General features: G+C 33.2%; 1 protein-coding gene across 12 annotated transcripts in view; it reads right to left on the bottom strand.

Annotated features, from left to right (window-relative positions):
* LOC149417485 (uncharacterized) overlaps window positions 1–13166 on the bottom strand; it is a 180193-nt gene that overhangs the window by 145649 nt on the left and 21378 nt on the right. For all 12 annotated transcript variants that reach the window (XR_016303315.1, XR_016303313.1, XM_089640322.1 and 9 more), the window contains exon 2: window positions 6649–6878. Coding sequence is in view for 10 of the 12 variants with exons in the window: in XM_089640322.1 (XP_089496448.1) it covers window positions 6649–6698 (50 nt within the window). In the remaining 2 variants the exon portion in view is untranslated. The remainder of the gene's footprint in view (window positions 1–6648; window positions 6879–13166) is intronic.

Genomic DNA, 13166 nt, shown 5'->3' with positions numbered 1-13166 from the left:
AATATAATCAGCTATATGAATATTTAAAACAATGATTTATAGATAGCTTCGAGGCGGCTGGTGTATCGATAAAAGTTGATGAAAATCTTACATTTCTTTCTAGCAAACAACTATGTCACGCAACAAATTACGACAACACTTTTGTCACAAAATTTCGAGTACTTTTTAGAAACTTTTACATCAAGTTGGGACAACCCAACTACAAATTTTAACATTAATATCTTGCGAAGCCATGCTTTTCAGGCTTGCTATTGGCCGATAAAATTAACAATTTTCAATGTGGGATTTTAGCGATAAATTTTTGCTCTATTTTATATTGTAGGGAAGTTCCACGCATTTCTAGTCTTTCAAAGCGAGCGAATTGGATGGGTAGTTGTAATACGTAAAGGTGGAAACACATTATTAAAATCCGACGCGACCCGATGAAACGCGATGGGTGTTGAGTCGAATCAAATGTATTGTTTTCTTATGACTAGAATCACACTATGAACATCCGACGCGACGCCATGTCGGATGTTCATAGTGTGATTCTGTTCATAAGAAAACAATACATTTGATTCGACTCAACACGCATCGCGTTTCATCGGGTCGCGTCGGGTTTTAATAATGTGTTTCCACCTTAATTAATTTTAGGTGGTGTTATTGTTAGATTGAAATTAGATATAAGAGGACTAATCTATTATTACTATATATCGTTGGCTCTAGCACAGAATCACTCTCACCCCTAGTATAACTGGTAACCGGGCACTTATAAAAACCTCCGGACATCCGTGGGGTGGAAAAACACCACGACGGCTGTTTTTCGTACCGCTTCTCCGAAACAACATGTTTTCATTGACAGTTTTCGAGATTGAATGATCTTTTATATATGTTACACCTAACAATATCAACAATGTCTGTACGGTATAAAGACAGGGGATTATAATATGAAGGAGGAAAAACAGATGTGGAAAGCTAGTTCCACGATTCGGAAAAAAAGACGCCATCAACTAGTGTTCCGCTCATGTTTGTCGAGTATCGCGTACCTGCATCGGTGCACAGGGAAGCAACTCCTTCGAGCAGGCACCATCGAAATGACTGTAGAACAGACGAGCGTGCCTACAGTGCGTGTATTCATTAGAGATGGCAACCGATCTCTCATTTGCACAGAATCTATCAGTTTTTTTAGTTATAAATAATAACAATAATACCGACTTGAATTTTTGTATTTCTTATAATATGATTTTTCCAATCTCGAACGGTTTCATTTAAAAATTATATAATTTTCCTTTTCTTGTTACAAAAAAGAAATCACATTATTTTAAATGGAACATCTGCTTTCGCCATTTTTTATAATTATTGCGGATGGGATGCTGCATCTACGAGTATGTTATGACGCGTGGCACACATCTTGTTTCTAAGACATTAAAAAATCATCGCATTTATAATACTCTTCTGTTATTTAGGCTCTTTAGCACGCTTCCATGCCACATTTACCTTTGTTTCTATTATCTATAGTTACCACAGTGAACACAAATAAATATAGCTAAATATTGGGATTTTTTTTTACTAAGCGATTACTTAATAAAAAATATATATTTCTTAATTTGAAGTTACTGGGTGGGCTCTTTGACCGGCACGAATCAATTGCGTTTGAAATTAGAATTAATTGAATCCCATGAATAATTACAGTTTGATTCCCGCCCCTCATTAAACACTTTGTTATGAACTGGAATTCAATTGAAATAATTATGAAACTGGTATGAATGCGTTTATATAAATGTAGTAGGCGGCGGTTTAGTGTTGATCACCGATAATACAGGATTTTCCAATAAGAGGTGTTATTTTGATATTCAATCGTAAAAGATCAATGGTTTCGTTGCTTGCGTGGCACGCAGCGCCGTCTTGTTGAAAGTAAACGTTGTCCAGATCAATACTATCTAATTCCAGCCATAAAAAATCATTAATCATCTCTCGATAGCGCTATCCATTCACCGTAACTGTTGCTCCAGTCTCATTTTCGAAAAAGTAAGGTCAATGACTCCGTCGGACCATAAACCGCACCAAACCAGTCACACGTTGAGGATAGAGAGGCTTTTCAACAATAACTCTTGGGTTTTCCGAGCCCCAGATGCGACAATTGTGCTTGTTGACGAAGCCACCTGGGTGGAAATGGGCCTTATCACTCAAGATGATTTGCATTTGATTTACTCAAGTGAATTTTAATAATTTCAATGCGTTGTTGAAGCGTGTATCGTTCCATTTTTATTAATGGCGTAGTTTCTACTTGTCAAATGTCAAAAAATGACAGCTTCAAAGTAACATCTACCGAAATAGCGGGCTATTCAAAATAACACTTCTTATTGGAAAACCCTGTAGAATCAACCGCTTAATATGCTCAATTTTCGTGAAATAAAAACACGAATACATGAGCTTCAACTTTAACTTTGCAATATAGGATTGATAAGCGTAACTACCCATGATTTTATACCGATTTCCCGAGCACGGTCGCACTGTTGCTACCCAGACCGATGTTGATAACGCATTAAATCAGAATTCGATTCACGCTGGCAACACTGGCGCTATGAATTGACAAAACTAAACGTCAGACGGAAAGTTAAAAAATACTAGTAAATGGACAATGTCGAATTGAAATATTAAATTTAATGTACATTGGTGGTCCGCATATACTTTTTGACACTAAAAGAGGGTAAATATTCGGAATCGCTGGACAAGGATTATATGAAATATTTTTAAATAAAACCTTCTGATTTACCTTAATTACTATAAAAGGAATCTGACTGCATTTGGGATATTTTTAATTTTAGCATTTTAATTTTTATTTACGTAAATTGAAAATTCACTTTCGTTGTATGGGATGACAGCTGGAATGATTTCTGTTGATGACATTTTCTCTGGTAGTAGTAGCTAGAATACATACGAGTAGCTAGAATTTGAATCACTTCAGAATGCAAATTCTAGTTAGGTACTGTTTTGGCCAAACTCGAAAAATAAAATATTTTTATGTTACTTAAAAAACTTAAATTATTTATATTTAGGTATTATTATAATTATTGTTTTATTTAACCTAAACTATAGTAACCTAACCTATAATAATCAAACCTAAACTAACCTAACCTAAATCCTAACCTAACCTATATCCTAACCTTACCCAACACACCTAACTTAACCGATAATAATCCAACCTAACCTAAGCTATAATAATCCAACCTTACCTAACCTAACCTATATCCTAATAATAATCGAACCTAACCTATAATAATCGAACCTAACCTACAATAATCCAACCTAATCCAACCTAACCTAACCTAACCTATATCCTAATAATAATCCTACCTAACCTATAATTATCCAACCTAACCTAACCTAACCTATATCCTAATAATAATCCTACCTAACCTATAATAATCCAACCTAACCTAACCTAACCTATAATAATCCAACCTAACCTATATCCTAATAATAATCCAACCTAACCTAACCTAACCTATATCCTAATAATAATCCAACCTAACCTATAATAATCCAACCTAACCTATAATAATCGAACCTAACCTACAATAATCCAACCTAACCTAACCTAACCTATAATAATCCAACCTAACCTATATCCTAATAATAATCCTACCTAACCTATAATAATCGAACCTAACCTATAATAATCCAACCTAACCTATAATATCCAATCTATCCTAACCTAACCTATATCCTAATAATAAACCAACCTAACCTATAATAATCCAACCTAACCTATAATAACCTCACCTTTTTTATTTTTTCTATTTTATAAAACATACCTAAATATCTTTATTTTATTTTTCGAGTTTGGCTAAAATAGTACCTACCTAGTATTTGCACATGGTAAAAAATATAGCCACTCGTATCAGGAATATCAACAAAAGAAAATTTTATCAACAGAAATCATTTCAGCTGTCATCCCATACAACGAAAGTGAATTTTCGATTTACTTAATTAAAAATTTAAATGTTAAAATTAAAAATATCCCAAATGCAGTCAGATTCCTTTTATAGTAATTAAGGTAAATCAGAAGGTTTTATTTAAAAATATTTCATATAATCCTTGTCCAGCGATTCCGAATAATTACCTAAAAGAGGAGTTAATAAGTTCATGTGGTCATTAGTCATAAGTCATAAGTCATAACTCATAATTAACAACCTTTGAATCTCAATACTGAAACGGAATCAATTGATCGCGTCTTAGATTAATTAGTTAAGTCTGTCGATCGTTTATAGGATGTCTTTCAGTTCTAAGAGCTTAGTTAGTTCACCAACATTCATTAATAAGCTGGTTATTTTGCATAACGAAGGATATTATCCAAAAAATTGTGCATATTGACAGCTTATCCGACATCGTCGGAATCATATTTATTTATTTATTGAATATCAACGGTATAAATATGCCACACACCATAATAACAATTAACTGTGAAATTTATCATAAAATGACGACAGAAAGTATAAAATTAATACTAGAGGGAGATACAAGTACATACAAAATATCATCATCAAGTATGAGTAGATTTACATTATATTAGTAATGATTTAGAAGATATGAAAGTAAATCCTTCTTGTACCTAGCTTCTGTGCAGTTAAAAAGATCCGCTGCATCTGCTATTCTGACCGTGCTCGCAAATGTGACCATAGATGACGGATTTCGTCTATATCGTATTGACTCACGGCTTTATCATTCATCTATGCTAGATCTCCAGGACATTAAAAAACCTCTTCGCAGGTTTAAAAAAACAACAAAATAACACGAAATCTCATGAAATACACTTTTTTCAAATTGTCATATCCATTACGAGGTACGGTGACCGGATAAATCATCATAATGATAATTCATCACATCTTTAAAAAGTCATACAAAGTGATGAAACAAAAACTTTATTAACTGTGTTAAGTAGGTTAGGTTAGGTTTAATTTTTTTTTTCATCGTTTCTAATGACTTTATATCACTTTTTAAAGGTGTGTTGAATTGTCACTGTGTTGAGTTATCATGGAACCCTTTGAAACATAGTGTTGCGTGTACCGTGTGTTTCTAATGTTCAATCAATTTCTAAGGTACAACAATTTTAGAAATAGGAGCATTGAGATGAATTACGAAAGAAATAAATCTATCGATATTTAATATACTAATAAATCTCATTAATCACCATTTGCCTAATAATCATCATTTTGCTATGGATCGTTCAGAAAATGCTCGGATGTGGCACTTTCCAGGAAATCAAATAATTACTCTCATAAACGTTTACTTTCATAAACTGCATTCCATCGAGAAACAGTCATCAGTCATTAATATCGTCATCGTATTTGATTGATTACAAAGTCAGGTACGTACCAGGACATTCTACGTGACAGAATATTTTGTAAGTTTTAACTGTCATTTATTTATTGAGAAAAATAGTGAATCCAATTATATTTCACAATTTTATTTTTTTGATAGAATTATATAATGTGTTTTCAAACATTTTTTGATAATGTGGACCTCACTGTATTATAATCCTCTTAATTGCAATCTTGAAGTCACTGCAGTAATTAAAAATGTCTTACCTCAGAAGAAAGGTTTAATTAATTAATTTATTTATTTACTAACGGACCAAGTCCAATTAACATTTTATATATTACGCGAAGTTAATACAAGGAGATATGTTATAATAAAATATGCTATGCCATAAAACAATAAAGATAATGTCAAGTCAAGACAGGAAAAAGGTTTTGATTGAGTTCACGACTTATGCCATATCAATACAAAATATCTGACTGACAAAAATCATTTAGGATTACCCCAAAAAAATCATGGTCCTGATTTGAGTTGACAAGTCTGGCCGTTCTGGAGATTGGCGAATGGTATCTATAATTTGTGAAGTGTTGATTGAGGAAAAGCAAATCATTATTTCCGAGTCTAAGGGAAGGGATATTGAAAGGGATGAGTTACAAAAAAGTAAGTGAGTCAATCATACTAATAGTGTAGTCATTCTCCCCAAACGCATTATGATCATTAATAGACTGGTGCTGCCACTTGGAATAATAAAAATCCTGTTTTGCCTAGCTCTGGTGAAGTTTCCGAGGATATAAAGCGTAATACGCGGCAATGAATATAAAATAAGTACGTATAATATTGATGAAGCATGAAGTTTTCTGCGAAAGGAGTGCAGTTTTGTTGCCTGTATCTATATATTCGAATTGCTATCCATCATTGGTTTAAATGTTCCATCGTGGCGTACCAGGCACACTACGTTTCTTTAGAAGCTAACAACACTAATGCAGCAAATAACTCGCCAATCACTCCTGCGACATATACCCACTACAAAAAATTACTACACTTAGGACGGGCTGTTTGGCTGTTTCACAGAATTTAAATAATTCATCCAATTTCAAAGTTAATTTCCAAGTTTTGTGAAAATCCTATTCAAGTTCTGTTATTATGTCACTGTGAGCAGTTGCTTCACAGAAATGAGTTTCAGTTCAATTCGAATATGCAAGATGCATGTAACAAAACTGCACTCTTTTCGAACAAAAGTTCATGCTTCATGAATATTATACATGCGTATTTTATGTTCATTATCGCATAAGAAGTCAATAAAATAAAATGAATATTCTAGTACTATTAATTGTGAAAATGACTCACCAGTCCCACAGCTGCCATAGACAGTTGAACATGATGCAGCTGCGGTCCATCTCTCTCGTGGTGAAGTGGCAAAATCACTAACACCACACTTCCTCTTCTTCTTTCATTTTGTCTTTCACTTGTTCTCGTTCTAGTTCAACAACGGTATCAAAGTCACCAAATTAACGAAGTACTCCGAATCCAAATCGATGCTCAAATTCCTCCACGGAATGGCCATAGCACTGTTTTTACTGAAAAACAAAACAAAAAACAAATCAATAATACGTATTATGGTGATTTAGGCATGAAACTAGTTTTCACAAAGTAGGTGAAACCATTGTTAATGGATTATAGTTTTCTGTAGGTTAGTACACAACAAAATATTTACAGTTATCTCCATAGGAAATAGAAAAAGGGAGATGTGCCATGGAAGCGTGCCGACGGTTGCCGAGTTACGACCAAATTTCACGGACTATCATAGCAGAGAAGCTAATGAAAGTTATGCATTTGATGTGTAGGTATAAACAAAAGCAAGGCGCTGCTGTGCTTAGATGCGATAAGCAGAAGTATGGGTGAAAGATGATTGTGCGCGCGGTTTAATTAATTGAATGGCTCATCTTCTTTTTATCTATTATCAATACATTTACAGTTTGTCTCGTTAGCTATGAATCAAACTAAGTAGTGTGATATGAGAGGTTATTTGCAATCAAAACAACCAAATATGTTGTGGTGCAATTCTTAATCATGTCAACGCCATATAAAATGTTGTATTTAATACCCATAATGCAATCTAAAATTTATTTATTTATTGGACAATGTGTATAGCACCGCTTTTGTGAGATATCACCTCAGGGGCGCTTTACAGTTGATGCAAGTATTACAAAAATAGAGTGAAGTTAAGTTAAGAAAAATGAAGTACAGGAACAAGTGACACGAAGATAGAAGATGGAGACTCTGCAGCAAGAATACTAGGTGGTGAAGAAACTGGACCAGCTGCTGCAGCGAGAGAGTCCACCGCGTCCACAAACAGTGTCAGCACGAGATTCGTCATACGTCCGGTATGTGTCTGCTGCTAATAAAGGGGTGAAACAATATCCTCACATAGATAACAGACCTTGGCAGCACCGCTGTGATAGGGGTTAAGAATTGAACCACCACACATTTGGTCATTTTGATTGCAAATATCTTTCCATTTTATTGAACGGAGAAAAATGAGTATTGCTAATTTATTAAAAATTTCTTCAAATTATCGGTAATCCGGTCAAATACAGGATTGCACGTAGTTTCCTGATAAACTTTTATAAAATTCCAAATTCCATGCACCTGCATTTACCTTGATAATATACAATGACGAAATTCGGAAATATTCGGATTTTGCTTGTTGCTTCGTTCCTTTCGCATAATTCGTGGTTCGGATCGCGCTTCAGTTCCCAAATGAATATGCAGCATCAGATACAAACAAACAAACATTGATCGCTTAAAAGTACCTGTTGTCAAACGACGAAAATAAGCCTTTGAACATCCTTTGAACTTTAAAACATTACTACATCATACTATAAACTATAATATGGCGACATAAGACTCCAATAACGGCGGTGTGCTCGACGCTCATATTTTAATTATTTCTGATAAACGTATAAGTAAAATCTCAAAATTTTCTAGAGGGATCCCCGCGGATGTAAGTTATTCGTATTTAAGATCAATATTATAAGGACCTTACCATTAAAATATTTTATTCAAAACTGTTTGAAAATTTTATAAAACGTTTTTCAACTATAAAACTAGCCGTAAGCACCAGATTTTATTTTTTAGACGTTGTATTAGTAACTTCCCGAGGTATCCCTCTAGAAACATTTGAGAATTTAGTAATACGTTCATCAGAAATAATTTAAATAAACCCCACGGAAAGATCGATTTTCTAGGCTTACTGAAGCAAAGTCGACCGTAGGTTCCTCCATTACGCCGGGCCGCGGGCCGAGTATTGTTTTTACTCAACGAAATATCCCAATGGATAACGGGTCGGGTATTTACGATTACTCTCCTCTATACCCCACTTTGTTTGATCCATAGCTAATGGGACACCCTGTATAGAGTATTTGGTCCTTAAGGCGATGCACCACGTCGTGTAACATCGTGGAGTCGGGCAGTTAACAATAAAACTCCTTATGTTGACGGCGATAAGGTTTAAATTTCCGCTTAACACCAGCCGACTGTTGTGATTTTGCAACAAAAAACATCACCAAAAAGTGTCTTTTATTTCATTTAGAGACGTTCAGGCACAAATATTTAAATGTTTTACCATAATTTTCTAGATTATACAATAAAACCATAACCGAAAATGGGTTCGTAAGTAGGTAATTTTGAACTTTAAAGCAGTATTTATAGGCCCGAATCTTTTTTTTCTGGGCTTGAAGGATAAGATGCTAGATTATTTCAAAAGCCGAGATGTGTCAATAATTAAAACATCTAAAATATTTCGAAGCGTTCAAATTTTGAAACCAAAAACACGGATTCTTTATGCCTCGCATTAAGAGTAAAATTTTAACTCGATTGAATGAGGCTTGTTTCGCTTGAGGGCTAATTCAATTGATTTATTTAACACCTTTCTTGATTCGATTAGTTTTATTTTCAATCTAGGTCAATAAAGTAATTAAATAACATAGCACAATACACGTTGGTACAAGGTACCATAAATCTAGTGAAAACATACGAGAGAAATGGTTTGATAGGTAATTCATCACTCGGAAGTGCAAGTCATGGAGTATATATAAATATATTATTAATTATTTATTACACCTCGTTCCAGAGTGAAAGATATTCTTAATATCGCCCTGGAGGATTCAGAATCGAAAATTTGCTTGAAATGGCTTTGGCAATTTTTTGTGTTTCATCTGAGTAGCAAAGTACTCCTCAACCTTTCACTTTATTAACTTAAATAATGCTACTATTTTTATAGTAAATATAAATTTAAAGTAAATATTTATAACAAATGGTTTTTTAATTCTTTTTTAAAAGAAACTCAAACATTCCTGGGTAACGGATAACCTGACAATATTAAAAAAAATCTTCTACTACCAGTAAGCGGAAAATGTTGCTTGTGTTGTGATGGAGGACTTAGCCAGCCGAGGAAGTGAACACACCACGCCTGAGTGGGACCAAAACGCGATGTCAACTCAGTCACCGACCGGTTTGATTTTAAATAATTTGTAATGCCTATGTTTATAATATATCACAGTTCAATAGCTCATGATTCAACGGAGGAGGAGGAGCATTTATTTTGAGCAGGGAAGCATCAGACCTGTTACACATTTAAAAATGCTAACTTAACTTTATAACTTTGAGTGTACATTTGAAACTTTGCAGCGAAGACGAGCAGTAGCTGACTCAATATTTATACACAACAGTTTAAACAATGATATTGACTGTACTGAACTTCTGGCCTTATTAACTAACATACCTTTGAGACGTACACGACATACAGTGCTATTCCACACGCTAAATTATAAAACAAATGAAGCATCTAATTCGCCAATCAACCGAGCTCTTCATACTCTAAATAATATTTGTCTTAACTCTAACATTGACATTTTTTCGGATTCACTGCCCAAATTCAAACGTGGCATCATGAAAATAATTTAAACTATTCAATGCGCATACATACAGACACACACACACAAACACTCACCCTTACATTACACACGTCACACACACACACCTATAAACTAAACAAGTCACCTGGTAATTAAGGTATAAACTTACCACTTAGCAGACATTATAAGGAAACATATCATAGGTACCCAACATGAAGTATCTTATTCCCGTATATTGCTTCATCTCTGTAAATCATGTACTGTTTGTTTCTATAATATAAAATAAAATAAATAAATGTAAGTTAAGTTATTTAACAGGTAAGTTGTTGGTATTATTGAAAAACAAAAAAAAACTAGCGAAGTGGACTTAATTAAATCTACCAACAATTTATAAAAACACATGGTGCAAAAAAAAACTGATGATGTAATGAATTAGTGAAAATGAAATTAAGATAGCTTTATACATGGTGTCTCTTAAACTTGTGCTACAAGTGGGAAACTTGTGAATCTACATCACATTACAGTTAAATTTGAAAAAATGTCGCTACGCGGTTAATATAAGTTTGTTATTATCTTTTAGTTAAGTTATATTTATTTTTTACCTATGTTATGTTTATCTTATGTTATGTTTATGGTAGGTTTATGTTTATGATATGTTATGTTCATGTTATGTGTATGTTATGTGTATTTTATGTTTTGATATGTTTATGTTATGTTCATGGTATGTTTGTGTTATGTTTATCTTTATGTTTTATAATCACATTTGTTTACTCCCATATGCTGTGTTTGTTTATAAGATTGCCTATTTCATAGTTCTGTTTAAAAAAAAACGCAACTAGTTTTAGAAAAATCTTTGCTAAATAACGAAAAGCCCCCACTTATATTGTACACAGGTTCCTATTTTATAATTTTGTGATGACCTACTGTTACCAGCTCTGTACCGTTTATGTTAAGTATGTTATGTTATGTTTATGTTATGTTAATGTTAAATTTGGTTTATTTATGTTACGTTATGTTATGTTTATGATGTGTAATCAATTATATTCTGTAATTTGTTGTATTTGTTAATAAGAAAAATGTTAATTGTGTATGGCAAAGATCACCCCTAATGGGTGAAAGCCAAAATAAATAATAATAAATAAATCTTTTAACCTACATAGATCGTATAATAAATTATGCGTAAAAAAATTAGAAAGAGTAAGATAAAATGTTTAGAACGATAAAAAAGTTTTTTTTTGGGTTCTTTACTTGAAACATTGATTTGCCAGTTTCCCACCTGTACCACTTGTTTCCCGACACCGTGTATATAAAACGCAAATCCGCCTAAATGATCATTTTATAATGTCAATTGAGCTTTTTTTTTTGAACGAGGGCATCGAACTGCTAAACGCGGACATCTCTAATGGCTAATTTGAATGCGAACAAAGAAGTACAGAACGTGAACAAAGACGTATGGAACGGACTTGTTCAGCAAAATGATACAATGTGCTCGCTTAACGATCGATTTGTGGTTTAAATTTTAAACTTTAAAACCCATTGAAACGCAAACGAAAGATATTCAAAGCATAAATAATATCATGAATTATTTATTTAAAGAATATTAACAATCATTAAAAAATTGATAAAGAAAAGACAAACATTCCCGAACTGCGAATAATCTTACAATTTTTACTACTACATAATTTCATAATTATAAGCCTTAATTATGAAAGCCATAATTATTAGCTATAGTAGAGGAAGGAATTGAACCCACGACGCCTGGATGGAAAACCGACGCATTTGTCAACTAAGCTTCTAACTGATCAAAACCATGTTTTTTTGTGCATAATAGACATTTGTCCATTTACAATGCACATGTAACATAAACTTTATATTTAAACAAAAAAGAAGAAACTTAAAATACGTTTTTATAATGGGTAATGAAAGGCATTTTACATACCCCTTGAATCCTTCAAGGCTACTGTTAAAAATTTCGACAGTCTTAGACATATTATTTAATAGCGCCATACCTCGTGACATACTATGCCGAGCCAGTACGTTCGTTCTACAATGTGGGATACATATAAGATCGTGGTGCCGTTCCTGGCTGTAGTTGTTTGGTTGTTAAAATCACTAGCTGAATATTGATTTGTTCTACAGATAATTTTTAATGAAATGGACTTTTTCATATAAAACTAATGTTTAGTATTGCTTAACTGTATATCCAGTTAAAAAAAGACTTATTTGAGTGTGTATTTTTGTTCCAAATCCACAAAAAATCAATGTATTGTGTTGTTTTGTTCCACATCCGCATGTAAAATAAAACAATAATAATTCGCCAAATATTCGCAATTCCCTGTTTTCTTTCATATTGGTTTGTTCCACATCCTTTTTAACCAACGGCATTGAGTCGTTCGTCTGGAACATTGTGGATGATGAACATAGCAATACTTAGTAGTTATTGTCTAAAAAAAATAGTAATGGACATATCTTTTTTATATATATAGAAAAAACTTTAAAATTGTATGGCGTTTTGTGGATGTAGAATACATAACAATGGAATAAAATCGAAAACGCACGTAAATGCCATGTAAAATCAGTATTTATAAGTGATGAAAATAATTCAACAGAAAATATTGTTCTCAAAACGCAATCGATTAAGTAATCATATCAACATGTGATGCTCATTATCTTAATTATTAAAATGTATAACAAACAATTCACCAGAATTAACCAGCGACGCGAAAATGGATGGTGTAAGAAGTTGGGGGCACCCGAGGAAGACATGGTACGACCAAGCGATTCAAATAGGTACTTTATGTCGCATGTCAAAACTCTGATCAACAGAAGAGTATGCATCAGACTATACATGATTGTGAATGAAGGAGTGTTTGACAGAGTTGTGAGGCCTTCTATTATCCTCTCTGCCAAAAACTGCGATGTGTAATAAATTTTTTCAATTAATAATTG

Source organism: Hesperophylax consimilis, chromosome 15, assembly GCF_061612785.1.
Source record: "Hesperophylax consimilis isolate HC1 chromosome 15, BYU_Hcon_1.0, whole genome shotgun sequence".
In the NCBI taxonomy this organism is placed as follows: domain Eukaryota; kingdom Metazoa; phylum Arthropoda; class Insecta; order Trichoptera; family Limnephilidae; genus Hesperophylax; species Hesperophylax consimilis.
This window is presented reverse-complemented; position numbering and strand designations above follow the sequence as displayed.